The sequence below is a fragment of the Mixophyes fleayi genome, chromosome 1 (genome assembly GCF_038048845.1).
Source record: "Mixophyes fleayi isolate aMixFle1 chromosome 1, aMixFle1.hap1, whole genome shotgun sequence".
Classification (NCBI taxonomy): Eukaryota; Metazoa; Chordata; class Amphibia; order Anura; family Limnodynastidae; genus Mixophyes; species Mixophyes fleayi.
In genome coordinates this window covers 208652995-208670975 of record NC_134402.1, presented here as the reverse complement: position 1 = coordinate 208670975, position 17981 = coordinate 208652995, and the positions used below count along the sequence as shown (strand labels likewise).

General features: G+C 41.4%; 1 protein-coding gene across 4 annotated transcripts in view; it reads left to right on the top strand.

The window, feature by feature from the left end:
- The window catches only part of ATCAY (ATCAY kinesin light chain interacting caytaxin), a 343094-nt gene that overhangs the window by 70866 nt on the left and 254247 nt on the right, over positions 1-17981 (top strand). Inside the window, exon 3 of one of the 4 annotated variants that reach the window (XM_075204830.1) lies at positions 13204-13300. The exons of the other annotated variants lie outside the window; for them this stretch is intronic. Within the exon in view, the coding sequence (XP_075060931.1) occupies positions 13204-13300 (97 nt within the window). The remainder of the gene's footprint in view (positions 1-13203; positions 13301-17981) is intronic. 4 annotated transcript variants of the gene reach the window in all.

Sequence of the window (17981 nt, the reverse complement as noted above, 5' to 3'; positions counted from 1 at the left end):
ATACTAACCGGAAGTTGAGGGTCTGTTGCATATGGAAATTTTATCATGGTTTAACTCCTATATTAACACTATTATTTGGAATTATTATCCAATTCATAAGGAGTGAATGGCTATTCAATTTTCTTTGCTATTCCTCCATCAACAGCTACCTTGTTTTTCCGGAGCTGGGACATTTAAAAAGGGTCAAGCAGTTATTTGTGTTTTTGTGAAGTCATATTGTTCATATTTTTATGTTTGTTTTTATTCTTAAGAACCTTTTCATTATATTTTATTCTGCATAGGAGATACTTTATTATTGACATTTTATTTTACTTCAGTCACTTTCCACAGCGCAGTCTTTTTTGTTATTACTTGACTGACTGTGTGTACTTTGTACACACCTGTACTTTCCATCTGTAAAATCCACAATTTCTGATACCTTAACTGTAATGCAGGTCCCCCAATGACCTAAAATGACTAACATTGTTAACTAGAGATATTTACATGCTTACAAAGACAACTTCTTCATGTCCTGATCCTACTCCTGCATGAAATAATCCTTTCCGCACCTCTTTTGTGCTCCAGCTGACAGCTGCGTCATAAGGTCTATTGGAATAAATTACACACATTTAGCTATTTACTAAAATTGTGTCTGTTTCTCAATTATCCTCAAAATGAAAGAAAATGTAAGGTATCTCTATTAGAACACATTGACAAATCAGTGCCTTAAAATGAATAAACAGACACAACACTTACTTTAAGAACTTGACCTAGGCAGAAAAGAACATTCACATAGTGGGTCAGATATATGATTAACACAGAGTTATGGTTAACTGCTGAATATTTTTCAGGTGAGGCAGACATCTCCCAGCTAAGACCTGGTAGTTCATCAGTGAAAGCCTTTAGTTTGGTCTTTTTTCAGCTAAGCTCTTACAGTCAAGCTTCAACATTATTTTTATAAGTGAAATGGCTATAAAACGCACATCTAATAATTTCAGCAGGGGCAGAAGTAGCTCTTACAGCCCAATTAGAAAATAATTGCAGATTTCAAAGGTAAACATTTTTTTCAGTCAAAACTGTCTGTTGTATGCATCTTAGAGATGAGCGGGCTCGGATATCTGAAATCCGAGCCCACCCGAACGTTGCCGATCCGAGCCGGATCCGAGACAGATCCGGGTATTCCCGCCAATTGCAAAACTGAAACCGAGGCTCTGAGTCATAATCCCGCTGTCGGATCTCGCAATACTCGTATTCTATAAATTCCCCGCTAGCCGCCGCCATCTTCACTCGGGCATTGATCAGGGTAGAGGGAGGTTGTGTTAGGTGGTCCTCTGTCCTGCTATATCTCGTGCTGTGCAGTTCTGTGCTGTGCTGTGCTGTGCTGTATTCTGCTCAGTCCAGTGGTGCTGTGTCCTGTGCTCTGTCCGGCTGATTCAGCAGTATAAGTCCAGTGGTACTGCTATTACAAAGTTCATAGATTCAGCAGTATAAGTCCAGTGGTACTGCTATATTACAAAGTTCATTGATTCAGCAGTATAAGTCCAGTGGTACTGCTATATTACAAAGTTCACTGATTCAGCAGTATAAGTCCAGTGGTACTGCTATATTACAAAGTTCACTGATTCTGCAGTATAAGTCCAGTGGTACTGCAATATTACAAAGTTCACTGATTCTGCAGTATAAATCCATTGGTACTGCTATATTACAAAGTTCACTGATTCTGAAGTATAAGTCCATTGGTACTGCTATATTACAAAGTTCACTGATTCAGCAGTATAAGTCCAGTGGTACTGCTATATTACAAAGTTCACTGATTCAGCAGTATAAGTCCAGTGGTACTCTCCTGTGCCGCATATAATTTTTAAAGGCTTTGCCGAGTGTGTGTGGGGTCAGATATATGGGGTCAGATATATGATTAACAAGTACGCTCTCTTGTGCTACATATAATGGAAAACAAAAATTTGGAGGATAAAGTAGGGAAAGATCAAGACCCACTTCCTCCTAATGCTGAAGCTGCTGCCACTAATCATGACATAGACGATGAAATGCCATCAACGTCGTCTGGCAAGCCCGATGCCCAATCTCCTAGTACAGGGCATGTAAAATCCAAAAAGCCCAAGTTCTCAAAAAGTAGCAAAAAGAGAAACTTAAAATCATCTGAGGAGAAACGTAAAGTTGGCAATATGCCATTTACGACACGTAGTGGCAAGGAATGGCTTAGGCCCTTGCCCGTGTTCATGACTAGTGTTCCAGTTTATAAGTTATAAACACTACACTTGAAAGCTTGAGCCTTTAAATGAAAAAGTCACTCTTCATTGCACGAATATTTGCAACAGGGACAGTTTTTTTGTTAACATAGTCAGCAAATAACACTTCGACCCTGTCTGTCTTTCACATACTTGATGGGATTTCAATGATGAATGCTCTGTACCATGGTCATCTAAAACAAGAGTTATTGACATGCTATAACTACTGTAGTTTTTATAAATTATAAACACTACACTTGAAAGTTGGAGGAGGTATTGTGGCCCCGGTACCAAATTGGGTACCGGGGCCACTCCACTATGCAGTCCAGATAGAGGCGTATCAGATATTAAACAACGTTGACTGCTGCTGCCAAATCATAAATTAATGAAAATGACCTGTCATCGTCAAAAACAAGAGGTATTGACACGCTCGAACTACACCCTGTATATGCTGCAGAGGATGTAGGAGCAGGCAGCTGTGCAGTGGAATTCAGACCATTTGAAGGCGGAGGTATTGTGGCCCTGGTACCAAATTGTGTACCGGGACCACTGCACTCTGCAGTCCAGAAAGCTACCTCGGTGAAACGTTTTGGACTAAAAACAATATTGTAAGGTGTGAGGTGTTCAGAATAGACTGGGAATTAGTGGAAATGATTGTTATTGAATGTTATTGAGGTTAATAATAGCGTAGGAGTGAAAATAAACCAAAACACTTGATTTTAACACTTTTTATGTTTTTTTCAAAATAAATCCGAATCCAAAACCTTAAATCCGAACCAAAACCTTTCGTCAGGTGTTTTGCGAAACAAATCCGAACCCAAAGCCTCAAGCAAATCCGAATCCAAAACACAAAACACGAGACAGCAAAAGTGGCCGGTGAACATCCCTAATGCATCTGTATATGTTTTAAAAAAACAAAAACAAAACATGCCTTTACTTTCATCACCAAACAACAATTGTATTTTTAGGATGTTAGATAATTTAAAAAGAGTGATATAAACCATATTAGAAAAAGATTTTACCTTACAAATCAGTCTGGAACCTGAAGTGGCCTACCTCCATAGTTTCAGGAGGGCTGGGGATCTGTTGGATAAACACGTAACAAGGGGAAGTGCCAAAACACATAAGAATCATCTTAATAGATATTAGATTGAAAAGCTTCACAACAACCACCTCCCCCCCCAAACAAAAAAAATTGGGTTAAAATTTTTAATGCAAACAATACATACGTTAAAACGAACATTACATGTGAAAGTAGAGGTAATAAAATATCTTACAAACACAAACTTTTAAAGTGTCTATAAAAGAGTAAGAGAAGATATCACTCTCAAAACAAATTAAAGTTCACTATACTAATCCACACCAGTAAACTCCACTATAGGCTCCTAGCCAACTTCAAGTGCGCATGAACAAGTCTTTTATAGTGGATTGTAATGAGACAAGTATATGCAGGTGTATGGCCCACTGTGGTATCAGATGACAAGATCTGATGCTGGGTCTATGCAACGTTGTTTACGGGTATCTGTTGTTAATTTTATACTGATTAAAATATGTTTGCATTTATTTCTGATTGCGATTTATTCTGAGATGCATTTGCATAGACATTCTTATTTTCTCTTTCATCCATCTGGGGGACACTCCTTAACCATGGGGTTGAGTCGGGGGGGAGGAGTCTGGCACCCAAAGAGTTAACTTTTTTCAGCTGACAGCATATCACCCCCGCCAATTCCCACATACCTCAGTTTGAATTGGGTGCCCTTGGAAGAAGGTTGCACCTGAAGAGCTTCAAGAGAGACAGTGAACAGGGTTCACTGGTTATAGGTTTTTTCCTTCTCTTTTGCAGTTTTGTTTCTTTTGACAGTGGCGAGAGGCTCCGTGTAAACGGAGCTGACTCGTGGGAGAAGCGCCTGTCGGGGGGGGCGGCCCTGCTGACAGAGAGGTAAGAAGCGCTTCTCACAGCGGAAAGCAGTCGGCAAGAGACTTTCCCCGCCGATGCAGGACGGGTGCTGCCATTAGGCAGAGAGCGCCTTTACGACTGAGGTTCCCCGGAAGCCAGCTGGAGTATACCAAGTTCCTCCTCCCATGGGGATTGCAGAGAATTCTTGAGGATGGCGCGCTTTGAATAGCGCTAGCGGGAAACACATTCTAACAGATTTTCCCCTAATATAAGAGAAAGGGCAAAACACTGTTAAAGTAAACAACACAGAAGGAGAGCCAGTGGAAGGGGAATGTGTTTAAGGAACACCGCTCCCCCCCCCCCCGTTGAGTAAGCACGTGGAAGATCACTTTTGGCGCCAAAGTTCAAAAGGAGGACAGATGCAACAGTCATTTGGAGAGAAGTGCACTGTTGGCACATATCTTCCACGCTAAGTATCACTTTGTTTCTTCTGTGTATGCATGTGTATTATAAGATTATGAGGTGTTGAGAGAACTGTGTTTAAGGAAAACTATAAAGTTTTCCAAACCTGTCTTATTTTATCAGAAATACTATGATATGTTATAAATAACCTAGTCTGTATTTTCTGATAAAGGTTGTGGAAGTGTTTGGGCGTGCCAAACATATTGTCTGTTCCAAATTTAATGCTAAATGGGCCCAGGTGTTCTGTGCTAATTGCAGTCATTACTGAAAAACCTGCTGCAGCCTTTCAGCTTGACTAATTATACCTTATACTCTCTATATAGAGGAAAAGGAACAGAAATACTATATTTTGACTGGTTCATAGATAAATATGTACCTGTATTTTGCGGTGTGGTAGCAAAATGTGAGAAAGATAAAGCAACAGGATTTCACCTAAGTAGAATGGGGAAATCGCTGTTAGCAGAGACACAGAAGGAGATTCCAGTGGTAGGGGAATGTGTTGAGAAGCACCTCTTCCTCTCCCCCGCTGAGTGAGCACGTGGAAGATCCCTTTTTGGCGCCAAGCTTCAAAAGGAGGACAGTTGCAGCAGTCATTTGAAGAGAAGTGCACTGTTGACACATATCTTCCCTGCTGAGTATCACTTTTATTTCTTCTGTGTGTATGTGTGTGCATGTGTAGACATGTATATTATAAGACAATGATGTGTTGAGAGAACTGTTGTTTATGAGAAAACTATAAAGTTCTCCACGCCTGTCTTATTTAAATCAGAAATAGTATGATATGTTAATATAACCTAATCTGTATTTTCTGATAAATTGGAGAAGTGTTTGTGAATTTTGAAACGTAATTTAGTTTTTCTTATCTTGTGATGGCAGATAAAAGCAAAACAACACGTACCAAACATAATGTCTGTTCAAAATGTAATGTTAAACTAACAAATGAACGGCTGGATCAGGGGGGGCTCTGTGCAGCCTGCACTGTGGCTCCTGTGAAACAGCCTATAGACACCTCCACCATAACGGTAGATCCTCCTGAGTGGGCGGCTGCCTTAACACAGGGAGTTAATACCCTTGTAAATCTGTTATCTAAACCAGTTGAGATCCCAGCTACATCTGTGGTTTCTCAGGGTATAACAGTAGGAATGACAGATGAGTCATTTTCCCCAGGGGTCGGTGTATTTCCTTTCCCAGCCCACCTGGGGATTTCCCAGATGGGAGAGGTGGGTTGGTCAGCAGTGGCTAAAAGCCTGGACCGGCTTACCCATCTAATGGAGAACCCCAGACACAAGCGTAGTGTTAAAAGACGTAGACAAACAGCTAAAGCGCTGTGGTCAGTGTCAGACTCTGAGAGTTCCTCAGAGGAGGAGGGGGAATTGTTGGACGATTCAGATGTGTCCACTATAGAGTCAGAAGGAAGCTCTAGGCACCAGGGTATGGACGACCTGGTAAGAGCAGTTCGTCAGACCCTGGGGTTTGCTGAAGTAGAGGAGACGAAGTCCTTGGACCGCTCCCTCTTTAAGAAGGCTTCTAAGCAGGTGGTCAGGTTCCCTCCCTCAGTTGAGTTGAGGGATATTGTAGAGGCCTCTTGGAAATATCCAGATAAAAGGTTCTCTATGCCAAGGAAGTTTGGCGTATTGTATCCCCTTCAGGAAGAGGATATGACCCGTTGGGAACAGGTGGCAAAGGTAGATACACCCGTGGCGAGATTGGTTCGTCAGAATACACTACCTGTACCCGGGTCAGCGACCTTATAGGAAGCGACTTACAAGAAATTAGAATCCCTGCTGAAGTCGATCTTCTCGGCCGCCGGTATTAGCCTCAGGCCAGCATTGTCCTCTACCTGGGTAGCTAGGGCCATGGAAGTCTGGGCAGGGCAGTTAGAGTCTGCCTTGCAGGATTCAGATTTACTGCCTCTGGCCATGCAGCTAAGGGAGGCAGCAGGCTATGTATATGAAGCGGCCCATAATTCAGCCTCCATAGCTTCGTCTATTTCAGCTACAGCTGTAGTAGCTAGAAGGGCGTTATGGTTAAGGGCTTGGAATGCGGATTCAGAGTCTAAACGATCATTAGAATCCATCCCGTATACGGGTGGGATGTTATTTGGTCCAGAATTAGACTCTTGGATTTTACAGGCTTCAGGAGGCAAGAAGACGTCCTTGCCTGTAAATATTCCAAGACCTAGGGCTACATCAATGAAATTATATTGCAATTTATTAAAACTGTATCTACCATGAATCTAGGGTAAAATAGTTCATTGTATAATTATTGACATTAATAGAAATTAAAAAAGAAAAAAGTTTGTTATGAGAGAAGCGTATGCAGGTGTATATTGTGCATAGTTATTTGTGATTATGGTTATTTAAAGCAAACATTAGTTTTACAACAGTTTAGTGTTGTGGCTTATTCGGTGCTGCTGGTGTGTGCAATTGTTAATTTTAGCTTGCTAGTAGAACTTGACTTGCAGGCAATGGTGTATTGTTGAGCTTTTAGTTTTAGTCTATATAATGCACTTAGTTTGACAATCTGCATGTTTCCTTAGTGGTTAGACAATCCACCTTCCAACAGTGGAGTCATGAGTTTGAATCCTGAGTCATGGCCTAATCTCTGTGGAGTTTAAATATCCTCCCCATGTTTGTGTGGTTTTCCTCCCTATTGGAAGAGTAAACGTGGTTTATGCACTCACATTGTATTTAGATAGTTTAAACAAATTAAACTGTAATGCCCTTTATTTATACTAATGTATCATTAGCCATTTAAAAAAAATATCAAACAAGGTATAGGCTAACTATTAGATGTTACACATCATCCACTTCACATTGCAATTTATTACAACTGTGCATCCATCATGGTTTTTGGAAAAAAAATAGTACATTGTTTAATGTTTGACATTAATCTAAAAAAAATATATATTCTGAGTGAAGTGTATTAAGATGTATGTTGTGCCTATTTAGTTGTGAGTATAGGTATTTTAAACAAACTATGCTATTTCAACAGTTTAGTATTGTTATTCAGTGCTGCTGCTATAGCTTTTTTGGACTTAAAAAATACCCTGAGCTTACTTAAGTGTTAAGCATGAATTTAAGAAAAATGCTAAGTACTTCTTCTTATCTACCCGACTGATTCGGAGGTAAATGCCTACTCCTCCAGTCAGTACGATCGCCGCCCGATCTCCGCCCATTCCCTGCCCTTTCCCAACCCTTTTTCTTAAGTGGTCGGAGAGCTTCTTAAGTGAGGTTAAGAAGGATTTTATCTCCCCTTATCTCCCTTTTCTGGGCATGCGCACAGTGGATTTTCGTGTTGTCCACTAAAAACGGCAGACAAGATCACTAATGAATCAGGCCCCTTGTCTCTGAAAACTAGCAGTGGTAATACAAATGCTAGTATGTCTGTTAAAAGAAAGGATAAGATGTCAGTGAAGTGTAAGAGTGCCTATGCAAAAGGTTAATGTTTTGATTGAGTGAACATAAAATATTTGTAAATGGTAATAGCAGTGATACAAGTGCTAATGTGAACACTAATATTATAGGTAAATAATATGTGAAAGATAGCAGCAATACAAATCCTAATATGAATGTTAAAAGTAAGGATAAGTCATCTGTAAGTGATAACGGCAGCAATGTTAATGTGTCTGCTGTCATCATAGATAACGAGTATAACAGCAACCGGTTGAGTGTAATTATGGTTGTGACAGATGGGAAAAAGATAAACGAAGGTGTAAGCAATAGAAGCAAGACAGTCCACCAACCAGCTGCAGGGTTTTACGATCATAATGGACGGGTTAAAGCGCCTGCTGCAGATCCCAACACTGTTGCAAGTGGCTTACCTATGGTCCATGATATTGATATAGCTGGAAGGAGGGGTAGTAAAAGAATGAATAAGACTGTGGCTTTGCTTACCAAAGAAGTCAGTGCAAATAACACTGTACCAGCTAATAATAATGTTGTGAGTAATGCAATTGCAAGCAGTAATGTGCAGCTGGGGGACACAGTTCTTGCAGCAGAGACTGTACACGGGGTTTCTGACATGGGAGCAACTGTGCAGGTGGTCTCAGCTGACACAAGTGAAATGTAGGTAGAGTGCCAATATCATAATCCCAGGCATTTAAGGTTGAGCCGATAATAAACATAAATAATCATCAAACGGTTAATGGACAGCTTTGTAAGCAGAGGAATATTGTATAATTGAAATGAACTAGAGAAGCCCCCTTCCCAGCACAAAGGAAGGGGGCTTCAAACCTCATCAAACCTCTTTGTCTGCATCCATCCCATTAACTCTCCAGAATATGATTTTATTTTCTGCACTTGCAATGGTTTTACAAACTTTCTGGCAGAGATTCGGTGGTAGGAAGGGGTGAAAGGAAAGGGCAGCTGGACGGTATTCCAGTCATGCTCTATTTCTAGACAAGAATTAGTGAAGGTTACAGTAATGGTTAGGAATGATACATTGTCTCCAGTTGATATTAATTATTGGTTACATAGATATGCAGATGTAGTCACTGTGATGAAACAAGTTTGATATCACCTTATCCAGCCTGCCCCTTGATTCTCATAAAATGTGGCTTATAACAGAATGTACATTTATAGTCTGTTCCCCTGATCCCCAGAGTGCAAGTGCAGTGTTTCATTACAAGGGAATAATGGGACATTGGAGCCATGCCTATATAGGAGACTTTTTCAGTATGTATTATCTATTCTAAAAATGTGTTTTGTTGACATTGCAATGATACTTTTATACATTGTACTTAAATTGAAGCCAGGAGGGTTATTGCCAAGGTTCATGTGGGGTCCAGTTCCAGGATACAGGTGAGGGGGTTATAGATGCATTCATTCCCCACTCCTTTTTCTACAGGAAGTCCTGATCAGCTGAGGGCTAGTTCTGGCTGAACAAGCTTGTAAGGGGTTATTTCTGGCAGTGTAATTTAATCATGTTGGCATTGCCCTTTATTTAACCTGAGTATGTACCCATTGTCTCTATCCATTCACATTGGTGTCAACTCAACAGAGGAACAAGGGATTTATTGGGATCAGAAGGAACATCCATGTAACAGTTATTTTCAACAGGCAGTCAGTTTTAGAGGATCCCACTAAGATCCATCTGACCCAACCCCTGGAGTATGGGGAAAGTACAGGGTATAGAGGAAAGAGTGAGTACCAGGGGAGGTTATTACAATTTTTGCTTTCATTCTGGGAAGAACTCCAACATTGAAGTCTAGGCTTATGTTGGCCTGAGCAACCTGTTGGTACATCTGCAGCTGAGAAGAACACCATGCGTCTTATTACTTGGTGGACTGCTCTAGCTCCTACCACACTGGTAGAGGTTAGATTGTCAGGCCGCATGGCCGGGATTCAGGACATCCAGGTCACTGTAACTCATTAAACTAGTGGGGTAAGGGACTTATAATTATTATTATCGTATATTAGTTAGGCACCAGAGTGCTCTGCTGCAGCGTACAGTAGGAAAAACAGTACATACATAAAACAGGGACATATAAGGTAGACATACTAAATGCAGACTTGAAAACAAAGGGTATGAAGGACCCTGCTCATTAGAGAGCTTGCATTCTAAGTGGAAGAGGGTACAGCTGAAACAAAAAGAGCAAATGTGGTTCAGAGTGGAGATTGGGACAGTTGTGAGGGTGCATTAGTGTGAATAGTGTTATTGGGCATGAGGTCACCTCTAAAAAAATGGGTTTTTAAAGAACGTCTAAATATTTGAATAATGTGGTAGACCTGTCTGGCATTTATTTGCTGTTTGTATATATAATTCTAGTGACTGTTTTTATTGCAATAAATGTACAGTTGAACTGTTCTAACTGCATTTGCCTGAGTGACTATAGAATCCATAGAAAGTACTAGGAATGCTGATATAATAAGGCACACCTGGGTGGCCCGCCAGCCTGAAGTGGGTATAATTGGGCCAGATAAACCTGGTATCTTCACAGTCACCCCTCTAACAAAAGTGCCAGATGAAGAGAAAAGGTATTGGCTGGAGTATGGTCAGCCTGGGTAAGGTTCCTCCATTTTGACACTGGACCTTTTCACATTCCATCTGCGGCATACATTGGAAGAGACAGATGACAATTGTGTCATGCAGGACAAACCCACCAGTGTAAAAAATGCGGTTCATTTAGACACCTCGGAATTACATGCACAGAGAAAAAGTTCATTGTGTCAGCAGTTAGGGCACATAGCAAGTGACTGTAGCAGTTTGTTATCAAAAGGTAGAGCTCACCTTTCCCTCTCCAGACAAGCATTTTTCCCAGATACTCCAAACAATCTGAAAAAGGATTCATCAGACTTTACCCCAGTCCTCAGCAGTCCAATCCCTGTACCTTTTGCAGAAAATCAGTCTGTCCCTGGTGTTTTTCCTGGACAACAGTGGCTTCTTTGCTGGCCTTCTTAACACCAGGACATCCTCCAAAGGTCTTTGCATCACTGTGCATGCAGATGCACTCATAGCTGCCTGAGCAAGTTCTGCATTGGTGGTGCCTGAACCCCAGCAGCTGGATCATCTTTCTTCACTTCTATTGAACCTCTCTCCTTGAAGTTCTTGATAATCCGATAAATTTTTAAATTACATGCAATTTTACTAACAGCAATATTCTTGCCTGTGAAGCCCTTTTTGTGCAAAGCAATGATGACTGCAGGTGTTTCCTTGCAGATAAGCATGGTTAACAACGGAAGAACAATGATTTCAAGCACCGCCCTCCTTTTAAAGCTTCCAGTTTGTTATTCTAACTCAATCAGCATGACAGAGTGATCTCCAGCCTTGTCCTCATCAACTCTCTCACCTGTGTTAACGAGAGAATCACTGACCTGATGTCAGCTGGTCCTTTTTTTTGCAGGGCTGAAATGCAGTGGAAATGTGGTTTTTGGGATAAAGTTCATTGTCATGACAAAGAGGGACTTTGAAATTAATTGCAATTCATCTGATCACTCTTCATGACATTCTGGAGTATATTCAAATTGCCATTATAAAAACTGAGGCAGCAGACTTTGTGAAAAATAATATTTGTGTCATTCTCAAAACTTTTGGCCATGACTGTACAGCAGGAGGTGGTTGTTCCAAAGCCGTTGGATCAGGTTTTCACATCAAAGCATTTTTCATTAGAGGCTGTAAAAAAGGTTGTAACCCAGATTCAGACAGCAGTCATTGAAAATTGGGTATTAGTGCAGCAGGGTGTGTGGGGGGAATAAAGTAAAGGTGAAAGTGGACAACAGAGTCCTAAGAAATAGGTTCTCCTTTTCTACTCAAGAACGTGAGATGGAAACTGAAGAGGCGATTGTATTAGAGGATAGAGAGGCCAGGTTAAAAAAAATAGTTATGATTTGCTATAAACCAAGAAGTAATAGGCCACCAGTGAAATTAGTATCAAGCGCAGTAGGGGGTGAAGATAAAAGTAGGGATAAGAGTAAGGGTAAAACTCCAAAAATAGTGAGAGCTAAGGAAGTTAGGTGGAAGGAGGTAGTGGGTATGGAAAATATGGAGTTAGTGGAGGTAAGTGGTAGTTAAGGTGTGGGCCCAAATGAAGGGAGCAGATGTTGGTGCACAAATTAATAGCACAGTAAAACAAGTTCCAGTAGTTATCACTAATTGGTTGGTTGTTAATTTGCCCCTTGATGATCCAGGGGGGAAGGAAAGAGCAGTTAGGAGAGCCGCTAGCGAAGGGGAAAGGTTCTGGAAAAGTAGGGAGGCTAGTCTTGATAAAGGCATAAAAACCAAAGATATAACCAAAAGGCCTGATTCATTAAGTAAAGTAAAGCAAAAAAACCTTGCACTTTGGCAAAACCATGTTGCATTGGAGGGTGAGGTAAATTTAAAATGTGATGGCAGATTTATAGTTGGGCTAGGGCCGTCCTATATAAACTTTAAATTTCAGTGTAAAAATAAAGTTATCAAGTATTTGTTTGCTATATGTAAAAACAGACAAAATTTTCCTTACATGCAAAATAATAAAGTGTTTTGCACCCCTTGCTTTGTAACATGGTGGCCTAATTCATTAATGAAAGCAAGGCAAAAAAAGAGTAAATATTCTTCTGGACAAACCATGTTACAATGCAAAAGGTACAAATTAGTTTATTATTTTTAGAGATGCTCACTGACCCCCGTATTTTGATTTTGATTTGGTTTTGGATCTGGATTACCTTCGGGTTTTGGTTTTGTTTTTGCCAAAACCACCCTTGCTTGTTTTGGTTTTGGTTTTGTTTTGCTATTTTTTTACAAAATTCAATTTTTGGGGTTAAAATAACATAATTTAGATATTTTTTTGTACCTACATTATTATTAACCTCACTAACACTAATAGGTCACAATATTATTTTCATACACTTTCAAACAAAGATTGCAGCAGTTCTTGCCAGTGATAAGAAAAATGGGCATAAGACCAAAAATCCACCTCTTAAGTGTGGAATTATTTTTACACAAACCCTGACAACAGTTGTCAAGCCATTTGTAGCGTTTTTAAAGCCACACTCAGTAGATATAGGGACCTTAACAATCTAGAATCCTCATCCATGTTATGGCATTTGAAGTGAGTTCATGGAAAGCTGCTAGGAAAATCAGAAACTTATGTTAAAAAAATAACAACAAGCTGTCATGTATCTCCCTTCTCTCATCTAGATCCTAGCACCTGCAATCTACACCCCCAACACCTTTATCATCAATATCCACAGAAGCAACAATTGACTGTTAAACAATCGTTTGCAAGAGGAAGCAAGTATGAAAGCTGTCAACCAGTCGCAAAGCGTATCACAAACGCCATGGGGACATGCTAGTATTAGATCTGCGTGCAATGTCCACTATTAATGCAGCTGGTTTTAGACAGTTACTTGAGGTCTTCTGTCCCTATTACCAGATTCCATCATGACATCATTTTACTAGAAAAGCTATTCCTCACCTCTACTAGAAGGTTCATAAAAATGTAATTATTGGGATACAAAATGCATTTTTACCTACTGTACACTTAACGATATGGGGACAAGCAGAACTGGACAAACTAAAGATTATATAACTGTGACAGCCCACTGGGTTGGTGATTCACCTTCACCAGCAGGAACAGCAGCAGCATGTACCCAAGTACGTCACATTTTTCAGCAGTAGGCTACTCTGTGTATCAGCGACTTTAGTAAGAGGCACACAGCTGTCAATCTATTACAAAAAGTAAGGGATGTCATTGCAACATGGCTAATCCTGCTTGGATTCTCTTGAGGATATGTCATTTCTGATAACGACACCAATATTGTTAGAGCATTACAGTGGGGGTGGGGGGGGATTCCATCACATTTCCTATTTTCCTCACACAATCAACTTGGTGTTACAGAACTTGACAATGACATGCAGGAGATGCTGTTTGTGGCCCGAAAAATGTAGGGTCATTTTCGGGATTCTGCAAAGGCATGTAGGAGAATGCAGCAGCTGCAAGAGGACTAGCATAAGAGGGGAATGTACTTTAGTCCAGCGAAGTAGTCACCTGTGAAGAGAGTGCAGAAACGGTTAGCTTGAGTCAAGTGATTGCCTTAATTATACATTTTGAGAAGGAGCTACAGAAATTTAACGGATGAAATAAAACAAAGTAAATCTGCTAACTGTATTGTAATTGTAGATTAAGTACTTAATTCGCTTCGCCAGGATTCAGGAGCTATCAACATCTTGTAATGACGTCTACTCCTTCAGTTTTTCTGGCAAATGCTTGTCGAAAAAAAAGTAGCTTTCCCAAAACACCCAGTGGTGATGCAGATGAGTCAGCACAACATTTAGATATTTTCTCTGCTCTATAAGAATTGGCCAAAAATTGTGACAGCTCTGCCCTAAAATAAACTACTAATTCCATTCGGAAGGCCATTATCGACAATTATATCATAGTATACAGAGCTCCATGATGGTGGATTCCAGCGGGGATGAATTATAAGTATTATTTGAGGAAGATTAGCACTGAACCCTGCCACCTCTCCTGTTTCTGAGTGAGCTATGGTACAATAAAATGTAAGTGCAGATTTAGACCAAGCCAGGCAGGCCTATAATTTCAATTTCAGCAATTTCAATTAGCAATGGGGCAATGGAGCTCTTCTCTTTGGGTGTTGCCTATATAACGCTGTAGAATTTACTTGCAAATTCTACAGACAAGCCTGCTTGTCTTCCTCTTCATCAATGACTCTTAGCAATTGAGCACTTGTCTTTGGGTGCATATTACACCCAAATCTTATTGGTGAAAATTAGGAAAAATACAGTTTAATCCCAGCTAGGCCCTCCACCATCCTTTGCATGTCAATAGTAGGATTGGTTGGAGTTATGGGCAAGGTCACACATTTTTTGGTAAAATCTTTCAAACCAGCCCAAATATCAAACTGTTGTGGTCTGCCACCTGCGTCATCCCTGCTTCTGTTTGGAAAGTGCAATTTGGTGCCAGAACCTCACGTGCCAGAACTGCTGCCACCGGTGCCACACTGCTGCCACTGGTGCAGGACTTACACAATCAACCGCATCCTCATTAGTCGGCTTCACAAATCTCCCCCTCATCCTCTTCTAATTCCAAAGTCTCATCCTCACTTGGTGTATCACCGGCTACACTCGGGCTGTTCAGGCACACATTAGCAAAAAATCTGAAAGGGCCCTTCTTTATGGGTACACTATCAGAATGGTCACAATTACACATACGTCTGGAGGATGGACTCTCCACAGGGATTGGTGTAATTTCTGATTCTGAGCATACATTTTCCTCTAATGCCTTACTGTTTTCTTGCAGCTCAGCTTTCACACATAACAGTAGTTGTGCACCACTTTTGGAATCAGTAACATTTTTAGATCTCGCACTAATAGAGAAAGGCGAAGGCCTCATTCTTTCTTTGCCACTGCGTGTGTAGAATGGCATGTTGACAATTTTTTTTTTCTCAGCATTTAACTTTTCATCAATTACAGCTCTTTTTCTCTTCAACGCGGTTACATTTTTTTTATTGTTTTTGCTTTTTCCCTGATTTAAAAAGACTATGTACTTTTACATAGGCTTTACCAGATGACGTACAGGGAAGACTACCATCAAGACTGGTGCCAGCATCTGCTTGCTGATCCTGCTCATATGTGGACTGATTTGAATCCATTTTAATGAACCCAAAGCACTTGTAGTGCAAAATATTAAATAGATAGTGCTGCTAGATAAGACTTTCTGCAGCCAGAAAATAGTTTCTGTAGGAGGGAATATATGACACCCCAAACAGTTGGTAATATTTGCAAAAATGCCTCCTCTATCCTCCTCTCTTCCTGCTATAACAATTGCTATGTCACGGGCACTAGGAGTCTTTGCCCAGGATATCACCAGATGATGTTCTTACCAGAGTAATATAGCTGGTACTATGGTCCTCTGGTAGCAGGGTGACAACGGAACAGGAGAATCAGCAGATGGTGAGAGAATGCTCAAGGAAAGTCTATGACTAGCAGCAACTGGTAATGACTTAGATGTATGAACACGAGGAACCAGATGGACAAGTAAACGTGAGGAGAGTCAGTGGTCTGCGTACAGCAAGTTGTACCACTGCTATAGTGAGGAGGAATGTCCAGGAGTAGAGAGGAGGTAGTGAAAGTCAGTGGTCTGCGTATAGCAAATTGTACCACAGTCTATAGTGAAGGAATGGGTTCCAGGTGCAAGTAGGTAACGGGGAAGTCAGTGGTCTGCGTACAGCAAGTTGTACCACTGCTTATGTGAGAGGATACTTGAAACTGGTGCCAATGGGAATTATGAGTCAGTGGTCTGCGTTCAGCAAGTTGTACCACTGCTATATATATGTGAGGAGGGGCACGAGGAGATGAATGGAATACAGAGGATACACGGGGGGCACACGGAACTTGATCCCACAATGATAACCACAATACAATAATAACTGACAAGCGCTGCTTGAAGTATACAAAGTCACTATAGGGATCCAGGTAATAGGAAACAAAGTCAATAGTAACAATAGCTTCAGTAGATGGAAGACTCCGGAGATGAACACAACACAGTCCAGACAGATATGCAATACAATAGCAAAGTCAATGGAAAGTATGCATACCGCAGTTCAGGAGAGCAGGCTGTCAAGGAGGAGTGCAGGGATACCGGAATGGCTGAACGCTGGCAGGAGGAGAGACCACTGGAGGATGGAAGCGTAATCAGGTTGGTGCAGCGCACGAAAGGTAACCGGAATCAAAGGAGCAATACTCAGGAAGCAGTAGTAAGTAAAACTGGAAACATGATGAACACGGGAGAGTTGAGGCTGTCTGGTATCCGGCAGAAGTAGCGGAGGCAGCGGAGGGGAGACACGCTGAACACAAGAGAGTAGAGGCGGTCTGGAATCCGGCAGTAGTAGCGAAGGCAGCGGAGGGGAGACACGCTGAACACAGGAGAGTAGAGACGGTCTGGAATCCGGCAGCAGTAGCGAAGGCAGCGGAGGGGAGACATGCTGAACACAGGAGAGTAGAGGCGGTCTGGAATCCGGCAGCAGTAGCAGATAGGAATCAGAGGAGAGCTGACACGATGAACACAGGAGAGTTGAGACGGTCTGGAACCCGGCAGTAGTAACGGAGGCAGTGGAGAGCAGACACGCTGAACACAGGAGAGTTGAGGCGGTCTGGAATCCGGCAGCAGTAGCAGATAGGAATCAGCTGAGTGCAGACACGATGAACACAGGAGAGTTGAAGTGGTCTGGAAACCACAATCGTAGTAGACAGGAATCAGCTGGAGCTGAATACACGAGGAAACACAGGAACACCTTCAGAGGCTCATGGGGAATGAGACTCCAAGATCAGGCAACTAGGTAATGATCACAGGTGGTTTAAATAGGGAGGGTTGCCTGATCATCCAATTAATAAAAAGCAACAGGTACTGAAGGTTTCATAAGGGCTGCACATGCGCAGACCCTCAGGATGGCGGATGGCCACGGTTCCTGAACACAGGAGAAATGGCACTCACAGTCCGGTGAGTGACATGCTAGAAGAATTGCTAGAATAATTCCAAGAATAATTGCAAGAATAATGTATAGAATAATTGTTATCTCCCTGCTCTAATGCTGCCTGCGACCTAACCCTGCTCTCTCCCTCTGTCGAATGGTGATCGATTGCTTTGGATGCAGGTATTTATGGATTTCAAATATCGCGAGAACCGAGCTCCGAGATCTGACGATGACTTTTTGCCTCGATTTCGATTCTAAATTGGCGCCAGAGTACCGAGCCTACTCGGCTCGGTACTCGGATAGGTGAAGTTCGGGCGTGTTCGGTTCTCGGGGAACTGAGCCCGCCCATCTCTAATTATTTTGCACATATGTTAAATACTGGATGTATTTTCATGTAGCACACTCATACTTGAAAGCTTTATATTTATATTGAAATTTAAAGTTGATCTAGGACATGCACTATCCCAAATATATATCTGCCCC